This window comes from Protopterus annectens, chromosome 13.part0, assembly GCF_019279795.1.
Source record: "Protopterus annectens isolate FY-2018-M chromosome 13.part0, PAN1.0, whole genome shotgun sequence".
NCBI lineage: Eukaryota > Metazoa > Chordata > Ceratodontiformes > Protopteridae > Protopterus > Protopterus annectens.
Window position 1 is genome coordinate 749,803,791 of NC_056747.1, and position 14,474 is coordinate 749,818,264.

The 14,474-nt window shown below is 38.7% G+C and overlaps 1 protein-coding gene across 7 annotated transcripts in view; it reads right to left on the bottom strand.

The window, feature by feature from the left end:
- The window catches only part of MYO18A (myosin XVIIIA), a 2,129,602-nt gene that overhangs the window by 539,985 nt on the left and 1,575,143 nt on the right, over window positions 1-14,474 (bottom strand). For all 7 annotated transcript variants that reach the window (XM_044054445.1, XM_044054444.1, XM_044054446.1 and 4 more), the window contains 3 exons: window positions 12,691-12,814; window positions 11,005-11,205; window positions 10,264-10,374 (listed from right to left, as the gene is read on the bottom strand). In XM_044054445.1, the coding sequence (XP_043910380.1) occupies window positions 10,264-10,374; window positions 11,005-11,205; window positions 12,691-12,814 (436 nt within the window). The remainder of the gene's footprint in view (window positions 1-10,263; window positions 10,375-11,004; window positions 11,206-12,690; window positions 12,815-14,474) is intronic.

The following is a 14,474-nucleotide window of genomic DNA, read 5'->3' on the forward strand; positions in this document are numbered from 1 at the left end:
AGTCTCCTCTCTGGTGTGGACTGACCAGCACACTGACTGGAACTCTGCTTTTGGCTCCAATAGCAAGAATGAACTGAGCTCATGACACCAGCTGACTCCCCTTATACTCAAGTGTACTGACGCTGGTTGGGGCATCTGGCTGGCTGTGGCAGGAAGGAGATTTTTCTTTGGTAGTTGGGCCGGCCAAGGCTTCCACGGCAGGAAATCCCACAAGTCAGGACTGCAGCAGTGAAAGACAAAGAACATCAGGAAGATTAACTCGCTGTGCTGATATATATGTTAGTCTAGCAATGTATTTATTTATTTATTTTACCTCAATTTATGAATTACAAGGGAGAAGGATAAGGCACATCTAAACATACCTCTCGACCTCACAGCACAAAATATTTAGATAAAGTCATAATTAATACTGGCACAAAAACACACATCAGGGACACTTAATACACTTATAAAGTCAGTAAAATGACAATTGTTGTACTAGCATGCAGTTACTGAAGGATATGAAGTCTGAAACTCTACTGTCTAGCATTAATAATGGAATGTAACCAATTGTGATTTACGAGGACAGTGAAAACGTGAGAAGAGGTATTAGGGACATTCTATCAATGCAGGGACAAGTAAGGGGTCTACATATGTGCATTTGTTTAACTATGTGTATGTAAGGAGGGTAAATGCAGGGAAGTGCCTCTGCCAACTTGATGCATGAGCCACCAGTGTTAACAGGAAAATGCTGCTCTGCACTCATAATAGTGAGCAGCAATTCAGAGACATGCAAATCATTCAATAATGAGGTATTTCCTCATTGCTTCTAACATGTTTCTGATTGCAAATCTATGCATTGTACAAACAGCTCCTTATTACAGCTGCTCTTACCTTGAGCACTGGGGCTATTTTCTGAATTCATATCAACAACGAACATGTGAGTGTTATACCAAAGAGAATGTAATAACCTTATCTGAAACATAAAACACCACCTTACAAATAAAAACGAAGATTTCAGAATCTAAAACTAGCACACTGCCCATCAGAATATGAGCAAACTGCTTCAACATCTGTATAAAATGTCACATAGCATGGATCATATATGGTGATTATAAACTGGGTCGGAGATCCTTAGCTTCAGCTTTAAGTGCTTGTTACCAAGCAGTGTACAAAATCAACTAATATAACAAAATAACAAAGAAAAAAGTAAAGCTTGATAAAAACACACACTGATAAAAGTACTCAGAAAGCAAATATAGCAACAAGTTAAATATTAAGTAATCCAAATATGGGGCAGAACTAACTGAATCATTGTATACCATCTCAAAAGTCAATAACAGGAAACATGAAGTGTTGAAAATAAAACTCAGATGATGAAGCAGTTGAATAAACTGAAGCCTTCTCAAAAAGTTACATTTTCAAAGCAAACTTAAAGCCAGCAGGAGTTAGGGACTCCCTCAGCTAACCAGTTATCAGATCCTACAAATAAGAACCTTGGCAAATAAAAAGATGGACACCGGACTACTCTATGTCAGAATGACGGAACTGTCAGTAACCCTTGGGAGACTGAGCATGGATATCCTGTAGTAGGACAACAACTGGGCGGACCAGCCATAATCTGCTTGAGCTGAAAGGCTGACAGACAGACAAAAGCAAACCGACCACCTATGAGATTGGAGATGTGAAATAAAACTGTTCAATCAGATTACTCATTACAAAATATTCACTGCAGGCCATCACTCGTCTGAAGAGTTCTGTCTACAGGTATCCCAAGTGTTATTCATTGACACTTATAAGGGTTACTTGATCTGAAGGTCGGTAAGTTCTTAGCTGGTGCATTACGGACAGGATTTGAGTGATGACATTTCTTAGATAATGGAAAAATGTACACTGATATCCTACTGGACAGCAAATGTTCTCCAACAGTGTATTAAGTTTCAGGCATCACGTGGCAAAAAAAAAAAAAAAAGTACCTGCTTCATGGCAGCATATTAAGCTATGGACACAGACTAGAAAAAGCAAGTCACCACTTTTTTGCACTCACTAACTGCAGCTTCACTGTTTGATGAACATACAGCAAAAAAAGTAAATACTGATAAAAATGACTAAAATGTCTTCCCAAATGTGTTTATGAAAGACAGAGAGAGAGACAAAGAGAAAAACAGAATGAGCGAGCAAGAAAGACAGAGCTAGCGAGTGAGAGTCGGAGCATTCCTCTCAAATTCTTTGATGAAAAATTCTGGATAAAGCCAACAAAAAAAAGGGAGAAAAGACCTGAAATCAGAGACATTTTTTAAGTATAACCCCAATGCATTTAATAAATAGAACAAGACATTTTCCATGAACCTGTATTTTCTGAACAATAAGCAGTATAAAACTATACTGTTTGGTTTCACTGTCTGATAGTAATCCTCCAAGATTTAATAGAAAACCAAGCATTTTCAAGTGACAATGCAAATTAAGGACATTTCAGAGGCATGATGGGGATTCCAATATCTCACACTGTATGAATTTTTTCATTCATTCACTTGATCACAGTGAGACACATGAAGTGTACTCAATCAAGAAAGTAGCTGCAATTGACGGGCACATTTGTATGCGTCTGTATGCCTCTGCATCATACCTCTCAACTGTCCAGATTTTCACACAATGTCCAGATTTTTGCCTAATATTTTTGGTCTGTTCCTCATAAAATGTGTTTTTTTCTGGCAAATCATTTGGATGATCTGAAGATTGAAGTCACTAAATGATGACATACATTTGAGTTTCAGACTTCAAATCCTACAGAAAATGTATGTTAAAACAAATCCTGTTACTCTAGCAATTTTCCAAGTTTATAAGAGCAGTATTTAAAATATATCCTTATTTTAAGGCCTTTGTCACCCCATTTTTGAGCTTTTTCCAGATTTCTTGCACTGACAGGTTGATAGGTATTGCTCTGCATATGTCTGTGCCTTTGCATCTATGTTCATGTGTGGCCATTAAATACTTACATAACTTGTATTTGGATGTAAAACGCATCCTACAACAACAATTATATATACTACAGAAGCTTAGGCCGAGGAACTGCGTTTTAGCAAAAATATTAAAAAAAATATTAAATTAATAAAAAAACACAAAGCCATTTACAGGTAGTCATTGGGAAATGTAGAGTTTGTGATATGGAAAGTTGCAGATTTCTATATATAGAATTCCATCCAAGCACAACCCCTTTTCCCATTTTTGCACATGGGGTCAGGGTGTCACTTCAAGAGTGATAATCATTTAGAGCCAAGGTTTACACTGCCGGGTGGCAAGCCCTGCAATGGTAGTTCTTCCACACTACACACATGCGCGCGCACACACACACACACACACACACACACACACAATCCCCTATGGCAAATTTAGAGTATCCAAACCACCTACTGCATGTCTTTGGCATATGGGAGGAAACCGAAGAACCCAGACGAAACTCGCGAACACAGGGGTGTCATGCAGACTTTGCACAGAAGGCACCTCAGCCAAGAATTGAACCAGGGAACCTCTTGCTGTGAGGTGACAACACTATCCACTGTGCCACCCTCTGTACAGAACTGTGAATGTATAATGCATGTCTTTGTCTATGTATGACAGAACGTATTACTTTTTTATAACATGTGAAACTCTATCTATATATAGGACTGTGCATTTGTAATGTATTTGTTTCTTCATATGCTGGAATCATTAATGTGCTTCTGTTTTAAACATGTGACTGCTACGTATATCAAAGTGTGCATGTTTTATAAGATGTGGATAAAGACAGACCTGTTACAATGTTAGTAGAGGTAGGAGCCCCATAAGGACAGAGGAGGCAACAGAGATAAACATGGAAAGTATGTTTAGTTAGAAGATATTTCATGGAAAAAGGTGTGTGTGCATATGCATGTATATATCCTGATTGAAGAAGTACCAAACAGAATTAAGAAAGCAAAATAACAAGCTTGCAGCAGGGGCTGTCGCTGCTGTTTCTAGTGGGAGACTGGAAAGCAGTATGTGGTAAAGCAGTAGTATCAGAGGGGGAAAAGAAAAGTTTATACAGGTAAAGAAGGCAGATTTGTAAGGACTTGCATGAGGTTATTTGGCATGGAAGATACACTGGAAACACTACAAAATAGAAAAAAATGCCTTTACTTGCCTAAGTGTGGTAATTGGGACAGGCTGGACGGAATCTATATCACAAAAGTTCATGAGTATCTACTTGAAGGGCTAGAAACACAGGCAATAAATGTTTCAGAACATGAGGCTATAATTAACTTGAGAAGTGAATATTACTAAAAACAGGCACTGGCATTTTCCCCAGGAAGCTTCTGAAAAGACAATTTATAAAAAATGGATGGAAGAAAAGTTGTAAAACCTGTTAGGAAGAATAGAAATCAATACTGACAGCACAGGAGATATCAAACAAGTAGAAGATTATCAAGTGTTTCATAACATGCCATTACAAGTGTTTCATAACATGCCATTATTCTAAATAGCTTGTAAAGTTAATACCGACTTGGCATTTTCCCACATGTATGCTGAAAAGATAAATTTAGAAAGAATAGGCAATGGGACAATTGAAAGATCAATTAGATAGAGCAGAAATCAATACTGAGAACATAGTCGAGGTTTGGAAAAATTTAAAGAAAGATCTTAAAAATCTTGTTTGATAAAAATCAAGAGAGCTGTGGGAAAACAGCAGTAGAAAATATTTAGATGGTCTGAATACAGTCAAGTTATTGGAGAACAGGAAAAGCACACTAACAAGGGAAGAAGATGATGATCTGAAACTGAGCAAAGCTAAAGTAACTGAATGTGACTTCAGAAGTATAACAATCAAAATATTATGAGATTACCCCCCCCCCAAAAAAAAAAAAAGCAGAGGAGGTAAAGTGATAAAGACAAACACTTGAAAGAGTTATAAGGAAGTAAATTTAACTAGGTTTAGAAATGATGAAACAGAAAAAAATGAATGGCTACTGTAAGTATTAAGGAACTAGGAATACAAAAGCAAAAACAAACAGGGAAGTCACCAGGGAAAGATGGTATACCAAAAGAGACATTAAAACATGTGAAACTTGTACATCACTCAATAAATTAATGGTAGAAGGTGAAATATCAGACTCTTGGAAGCACTGCAATAATACCAAAGGACAGGAAAGATCCTGTGGCTCCCAGAACAATCTGAATGTTTGGCCGCAGTTATAAACTACTCATGGCTATAATAATTAACAGAAGAGCAAAGATCCTAAAAAGGCTTACAGATTTAGGCTAATATGGCTTTGTAGAAGGTAGACATTTGACAATATAATAAACAAACGATGATATAACATGAAGCAAAGCAGCAAGGGCACCTTTATTATTAGTGAATCTCGTCACAGAAAAAGAGTTTGACAGGTCCTGCTAGGATTATCTGGAAACAACATCAGAGACTTTTGGATTCCCAAAAATATCACTAAGCTAGTTCTGAGAGGAAAAGGAGGTTCCACAACAAAAATAAAGATATAGGGAATTATTTTGGATAAGTTATTGATTGGTGAGGGACTAGACAAGGATATCCACTCTCACCACTTCTCTGTGTCCTACATCTGGAACCATCAGCAAAGATAATATATTTTTCACAAATACAGAGCTACAAATGAGATGGCCAAAAAGAGAAAATAGTACCACCTGTTTATGACATAATAATTATACTTGACTAAACCCAACCAGAACAGGACAATAATCAGGCAAATAAACGTATTAAAAATATTTCAGTTGCTCTCAGGTTATACAGTCAAATGTGGTTAAGAGCAACTAAAATAAGATTACTACAAACTGAGATCACACAGAGTACTGCCAATGGATTTGGACAATAAATTCCAAGCAGATGTTAACAGTACCCCCCAACACTGTATGTAGGCATGTCGTTTCTGCCCAGTTAGATGAAAAGGTATGGATCACACTACGGAAGGAAATGAAGGAATTCATACTGGACAGGAAGATGGCAAGAGTTAAATGAGACAAACATATTCTTCCATCACAGCCAGGGAAGTGGGGACTGGCCTTCCTGATTTAAAAGGATATTAAAAATGTACTCAGCTGAGGGTAGTATATTTCACCCAGTATGAAGCAAAGTGGAAAACTAAAATGTTATCTCATTGAGAGCAATCTAGAGATAGAAAGAGCCTGACATTGTGGTGGCAAGCATTAGAAGAAGACAGGGATAAATAAACACTGAACTATGTACAGAAGAAAGTAATAATAACCATGAAAACAAAGCAATCAGACACTGGGAAAAAATCGGATTATATCAATAGGTACTGTTATGACAAATGAAAAACAGGAGAGGACACATGAATTGGTGGAAGAACTGGAGAGAATGTGTATGAATTGGTGGAAGATGCAAAAAAAAAACTAAATACTGGCAGTAGATAGATTGGGGGAAAAAAATGCAATGAAATGGGAAAGAGCAAAAGAACTGTCCAACCTGTACCAAAAATAGTTTTATCTTATCAGGGATTAAGTGCAAAGCTAAATAAAGGAAACGTGGAAAGAGGAGCTGATTGTAAAAAACAGAATCAGTGATTTTTTTTAATTACAGCCTAGTACAGATGTAGCAAAAAAAAATATACGAAACTAATAAGTATACTAAAAGTACAGTATACAAATAAATGCACAAAAACTATAAAAAGCACTAGATTAACCTAAATAAAATAAAACTCTAATAAATATAATGATGCTGGCAGCCAAAAAAGGCAACTTACAGAAAATGGAAAATACTAAGCCAGCAACAAATGATGTAATGAATATCATGCATACAATGAATGATTTGGAAAACATGGGTAAAGGTCAGTAATGAAAAAAACAAATTACATTTTTATAAATGACAGAAGCACAACACAAACAAACAAGCAGTCCGAATACAAGACAAAGAAAGGTAGAAGAGTGAGGCACTGGTAGATAAGTCAACATTAAATAAACTTAATTTGCATTATAAAATATAAGGTAAGCAGAAGTGAGACAGAAAACACATTTAACTACTGTGATAAGTGGAAAACATGGGAAAAGTATTCATAAATGTTACAAATTTTAAAAGCTGCTTAGAAGTTAAGAAATGATATATGCACATGCTGTATTGCTCTCTGTTCCTGACACTATCTTGCACAATCCTAACACTAGTACAGTGATTTCTATCAACATGCTCACATTTTAATTTTGTTTTGAAAAAAAAGGACTGCAAGTATTAAAAAAGCAGATTTCTTACATATTGATTCTGTTGATATGTAATAGTTGCAGTGGGCAAGTACAGTAATATCCTAAGAAGTTACAGTGGATGAATTGGTTGGCATGTGCTTTTTTGTATATTAAAAGGACATCACTGTTCAGCAGGTTACTGGTGATTTCTCCACCTACAGACCGATAGTCATTCAATCAACTCTATCTAAAATCCTGTAAAAACTATGAACCTATGTATCCACTCACAACTTCTGGACCATCTGCTATCTAACAACCTCTTAACTAACACCCAACATGGTTTCTGACCTAAGCATAGCACCACAACTGCCATCATTAATTTTACTAACACTGTTAACCTACTCCAAAACAATGGACAACACATGCCCTCTATATTTCTAGATATGTCCAAAGCATTTGGCATCATATTCCACCAAAAGCTCCTTAATGAGCTCTCAAAGCTTAATCTATCTCAAACAGCCCTCTCCTGGTTTCTTATCTACCTCTCTCACTGCCAACAGGCTGTGAAATGGCAAAATGACTTCTCCTCCTTGTTACCCATTACAGTTGATGCTGTCCAAGGTTCAATTCTCAGTACACTTCTTTTTACTACATTTACCAAAAACCCCACACTGCTACTCACCTCACCACAGTCATCCAATACGGCAGATGACTCCACTCTCATCTGTGCTGCACCCTCCCTTCCACAACCCCAAGAAGTTATCCAAAAATCATTTGCAGCCATATAATCCTTCCTCTCCAACTATCAACTTATTCTAAATCCAAATGAAACCAAAGTAATGCTCTTCTCCAGTAACAAATACAATGACCACAATCCCCACTTTAGCACCTCTTCATCTAATAAAACCATCATCGAACCTATTCCTCAAACCAAACTAGTGAGTCACCACTGACACAAACTTAAGATTTGACAAACATATATCCCTCAGTATTAAAAAGGCTTACATAAAACTAGGTTCTCTCTATACAGCCAAATCATACCTCACTAACACCACCAGATAATCAACTGCAATGACCCACCATTTATCTACTCTATTATATGGTTCACCTACTTTCACAAACCTTAAAAGATCTGACCTAAATAAACTCAAGGCCTGTTACCACAAAAATTTCCAAATTTGCCACAAACCTTCCACATCACTGTGTTGCTCTCAGTCAACTAAATTGGCTAGAACTTCCCAAGCTCCTATCCCTCAACCAACTTACAGTCGCACATACCACCATCTACCAGCCTGATCGCTGCCAAGCTGTCCAAAATACTGTGCAAACCTACTCCAATAACCGAACTCTAAGATCTTTCAATAAATTCCTACTAAAGGTTACTAAATCCAATAACAGTTTTGGTGATTCTCTTTATTCTAACCAGACCTCTAAGACATGGGATTCCATTCCTCAGCACATTCTTAACACCAGCAACCCTCCCATGTTTAATCGCTTACTCATGAAGTACTTAAACAATAACTGGATCTGCTCATGCACATCCCCAGGCTGACTTAGCACATCCCCATGTTGACTTTAGTAGTACTTCTAATAATGACTTTAGCAGAACTTCTAATGTTCTCTTCTCCCATCTTCTCAAGGATATCTCTTTTTCCTATCCCTACAACATTTCAATCCCCTGAACCCCTTTCATGTCCTTGTCTCCTCACTTCTCTCCTCCAATCCTCTAACTATTTACGATACTTATACTCATGTGCATTGCTGAACACTGACAGAATAACATGTTCTATAAAGTGTAATTACCTACTTTTATTGTGAAATTGCTTTTTTAAGTTTTACTCAACAGACCCAGACTAACATGGCCTGTTTTTACTTCTTCAAATCTATGATATGATGTACATACACCACTAGTACTATGCCTAAATAATTGTATTATTTTATTCTAATGCTTTTTGATATTGTAATGTACCTTGCTATGTAATGCTTTTATTTCTAATTTGTACTTGGAGCTTTTCTCCCTGGGCCTTCACTGAAAATGGACTACTAGCCCAGTCGGACCTCCTTGGTAAACAAATGTTGAATAAAAAAATAAATAAAATTTAGATAATGTAGCTTTTCAATAGAGTAGTATTCTGCGAAATTAGTATGGGCAGTTTATTCAGAGTACTGAGTGCTTTCTGCGGTTCAGCAGAAGACTGTTCTGGGAAACTGCAATTTGCATTAACATCTGGTGAGACATATTTATCTTTCAACCATGTATCTGCAATAGCTATGACTTTAGGGGAGTAACCACCTATCCAGGTTTCCAAAGCTATCCATATCCAAGGCCTACCTTCCCTTATGGAGAGGATGTAGTTCTATGATACTGGACAGGATGAAGGAGGACAGTGAGAAAGGATGTTTGCAGATGCTCATTGTCTTCATTTCAGGTGGCCGTGCAGTTAAGTGAATGACTGTTCCACACACTGACAAAAATCATAGATGACATGGATGCCTCATTCAACTCACTGGCAACTGAGAGCACTAGATAATCAGCCAGTAATATACATAGAGATTACCTGAACAGTGTACATTCAAAACGCCATCATTTACTAAGCAGCATTCTGACAACTGATGCTAACGTGAACAGTGTTCAAACAGTATCAAGGCAACCAAATTAAGCATTAAAACTGAATAATCTAACTTAGTGTTCTTTCACAAATAAAAAGCACTATTCTCTATCAGCAGCCTACCCATAGTTGCCTGCAGACTCAACATAGTTGTCCTGTCAGGGGTGAAATTGTGCATGTTCCGACACACCGACACACACACACACACACACCCTTCCTATTCCCTGGTCTACTGTCAAACTCTGCCTGTTGCAGCTTAGTCTAACATGGTCACTATATGCAGGTGATAAACCTAGCCACCATTAGGTGTCAAAAATGTCACTAGCCTAGCAGTTTCCCACCCTCTGAGGATGAATGTGCTGATATTGCCCACTCAAGCTCATCTCCCCCACTTGGTCCCCCAGATACTCCTACCACTAATCAAACACAGGTCATATGACTTCAGGACTCTTGTCATCATTAAGCTGTCTACTAATCATTTTAAATAAAAACATACCTTTTTCTGGCAAGACTGCCTGACTTCTTCTACCTCTTCATCTTTGTTTTCAAGTTCCTTGGAGTGTGTGTGCTTCAGTCTCTCCATTTCCATCTCCAAACGTAGTTTTGCCTACAAGACAAAAGGAAAATGTGATTACATATTCATGCAGCTCACTGCATCCATGAACATTTTTTCTTGGGAGGACACTACTCATAAATTGTGCTTTCTAATTTTTAACAACCAGAAAAGGTGCATGTCTTTTTACATTGCATAATATATCACCCACACTCCTTGCTGAGATACTGATTAAGAAAGACAAATAATAAATATTAAAATGTTAACTTCTGTATCCTAACAGCCTGACAGAAAAAGCATCAAACCCCAGAAAAGGGAGCACTCATTTCAGATCTACACACTGATTATTTGGAAGCAATTCCTGCATAAAATATAGTGCTCAAAATATATATCTAGCACAAATTCTGCAAATTACTATCTAATGACTACTGAATATATTTTTGTTTGCTTTGAAGCATCCTGTGAGTGTTCAAAACTACTAGGCAGATTTGATGACCCAAAATGAATGATTATGTACAAAGACAAAATCTCCAAACTCTGCAAAATAGAAATATTCAGCTATATTATATCATACCATAAAAGTTCTTGTTAAAGACCTTTGCATTAACAAAATGGACATCCTTGGACATGACCTATGATGACATTTGCATTAACAAAACAGGCATCCTTGGACATGACCTTTACCTGCTCTAGCATCTGAATGGTTCCAGCCTGTTCATCAAGTTCCTCTTCCTGGTCCTTGACCTTTGCCTCCAGATCACGCAGTTGTTTCTTGACCTTGGCCAGAGATGACTCGTCCTTGGATTCATGTGAAGACATGTCCTGCAGCTCTGCTTCTAGTTGGTCCACTTTCTGGACAAGAAGAGCCATGTCCGAGTCCTTCTCCTGCAAATCAAAAATAGAAATGCATACATTACACTATGTTCATCAAAGTAAACACAATCAACTAGATTAAAACTATGATCCCATTCAATATTATTTAAACTGTAGGACAAATAAAGGCATACTGCCAATGGTGATACAGAAAAAGTGAAAACTGGAGTGACAAGATCAGGTAGTACACGCTTTAAAATCCTTCAACCAATAATCAACTTGACAAAGAGCTGGTAAGTGTCTAAACTCATTTTATGTAAAAACCACAATGGACAGAAAATTACACTAATGCTACGCAGAAAAATCCTTCAAAAATACTACCTTCTTCATAATACTTTAAATATATAGTTTAGTTTAATAAAGTTAGTTGAATGTTTTTCTTCAATAACATCTGCCATTCTTCTTCTTTTGGCTTTTCCCGGTTAGGGGTCACCACAGCAGATCACCGGTCCGCTCATGATTGGCAGTAGAGTTTCACAGTGTCGAGTTGCCAGCCCGGCGCCCAACCTTCCACAGAAGGCACACACACACACACACACACACACACACACACACACACACATACACATACCTAGGGCCAATTTTGTGTGTCCAATCCACCTTACAGCATGTATTTGGGATGTGGGAGGAAACCGGAGCACCCGGAGGAAACCCATGCAACCACAGGGAGGACATGCAAACTCTGTACAGAAGGCACCCCAGCCGAGAATCGAAGCGGATAACCTCTTGCTGTGAGGTGACAACGGTAACCGCTGCACCACTGTTTTGCAATCTGTTTTGCTACCCTTTTTTAATTTTTTTTTGGTTTGCCATCCCCACACCAATATCCTCAGCAACTCCACTGTGCCATTTTTTCCCCAGGGGAAAAAGCCAGCCATACCATCTCTTTCCCAGAAGGTAAGAAGAGACAGGGACTGAGAAGAGTGCTGTCATAGACTACAGAAGGTGGGGCTTTTTTTCTCTGACTTCATAACTCCCTTCCACTTGCTGCAGCTGCAACTTCCACACACTGCTTGCTATTGTGAAGTACATGGACACTCCCACACTTTATTGCTGATACACAGCTAATGCAACAAAGTACAGTTACCATTGCTCTCCCAATGGCCAACCAAAATCCTCCTCCACATAAGGCAAGCCAACGATTGCCCTTCCTCTACCAGGTCCTCATGCATATGCATCAGTAGTTGAACAGGTCATTTGGTTCAAAAGACCGGGCTTTATCTCTCTCTTTCCCAATGGAAACTGTATAAGGCTACTAAGTCTTACACATTCTTACATGTTATATATCTAGCAGTAGTGCAGCACAGAACCAACTATTGCAAAAGTTTCAGGACTCAAGGGTAACAAGATACTCGCACAGTGTGTTTGCCAAGTTCAAGTTTTTCAATCCAGTGAAGGCCAAATTACTTAAGTGTAAATGTCGAGGTTCAAAAACTAAAGATTCTGCTCAAATATAGCTATTATTGTGCCCCATGAGTGCACACACACAGTACCCACCTCCAGCTGCTGCTTCAGAGTGAACACTTCTGATGTCAATGTATCCTTTTCCCTGCTGAGCTTTTCCCTCTGAAGCTTTTCTCTGTGCACTTCATCTTGAGCCTGTGAAAGCTCACTGTCAAACCTGAAACAAAGACAAAATAGGTTCAGAGGTTCTCAGAAAGACACTAGGTAATCAGTTATCAGACCATTGTAACCCTAGCCAGAACACACAACATCCAGAGTTACAGCCTGCCTTTAGGAGGTACACACAAGTCATGCCTGGGGAGAATTTGTGCGGACCTATCCAGTTGTCCACTTCTCTAGGCTGGTCTTGAATGCAGCTAGGGTACTAATATGCTTACTATAGGTTTTGACAGGTAGCTCTCGAGAGACACTTCTCTGCGAGTTACATCGCCGAAACCAGAAGGCTGCAGCAGCAATTCCCCATACATAGGTATGTCTGAAAAGCAATATCTCCAAGAAATGTAGAACATCGTGGTGACTGCTACATGGCAGTTTTCTAACAGAGTCAGCCACGCTAGAAGAGTCAAACATCCCTTATTAATGTTTAACTCTTCTAGTATGGTTGACTCTGTTAGAAAAAGCCAAGTAGCAGTCCTTAGGGATCGCCACAATGTTCTAGATTTCTTTTCATAGTGTACAACTGCAGCAACAGTGCTTTTCAGACATACCACTCTACAGCGAATTGCTGCTGCAGCCTTCTGGTTTCAGTGACGTAGCTTGCAGGGAAAAGTACAGTTTTGTACCTACCATAAATGTAGATGTTCGAAGATCCACATTGCTGCAGTCCTAACACTTGGGGTAGTCCGCTGTCCCAGTCGGCCCGAATACCAAAGTATAAGGCTGACGTCGGTCAAGGCGCATTTGTCTGACATCAGGACGTCAGGGTACAAATGCGCATGACCGACGTCATATCCTCAGTCTTTTCTTGCCCCAGATGTCAGAAGACCCTAAAAAGATAAGGCCAAAACCAAAAAACACCAAAACACTCCTGTACCTAATATATGTACAATATATACAAATTTACAAAAAATAGAACCTCACCCACACAACCACCCCTAAACACAGAGGGAAGAAGGAGGGAAAATTGGACTGCAGCAATGTGGATCTTCGAACATCTACATTTATGGTAGGTACAAAACTGTACTATGTTCTTCATCTCACATTGCTGCAGTCCTAACACTTGGGTAGAATCCCAAAGCAGAGGTAAGGGAGGATGGCTAAACTATAATGAGGCAGGAGCTGCCAAAATGCCCTGCAACACAGCAGTGGCAAAACCAGCCCTGGACTTAGAATAGAGAGGAAGGTGGTAATGCTTGGAGAAAGTATGCACTGAACTCCAAGTAGCTGCCTCCAAAATATCCTTAGTTGCCACCCCCCTTAGAAATGCTGTTGAAGTGGCAGTAGCCCTAGTGGAATGAGGCCTAATCCCAGCTGGAATCTCCTTGCCATGATGAGAGTAACAGAATGCAATGCAAAACCCAATCCACTTAGATATAGTTTGTTTTGACACAGGCTTGCCCTGAGAACTCAAAGCAAAAGAAACAAACAACTGCTGAGACTGCCTAAAATCCCTAGTCCTGCTTAAATAATAACGCAACTGCCTGTGTACATCTAAAGTGTGCAAAATCTTTTCCCCTATTTTGGGGATCTGCATAAAAAGTAGGCAAATGAATAGTTTGGTTTAAAGCCACACTAGAAACCACCTTAGGCATAAATGAAGGATTAGTGCGTAATGATACCCTATCCTTATGAAAAATCAAAAGGCTCAACCGCCATAA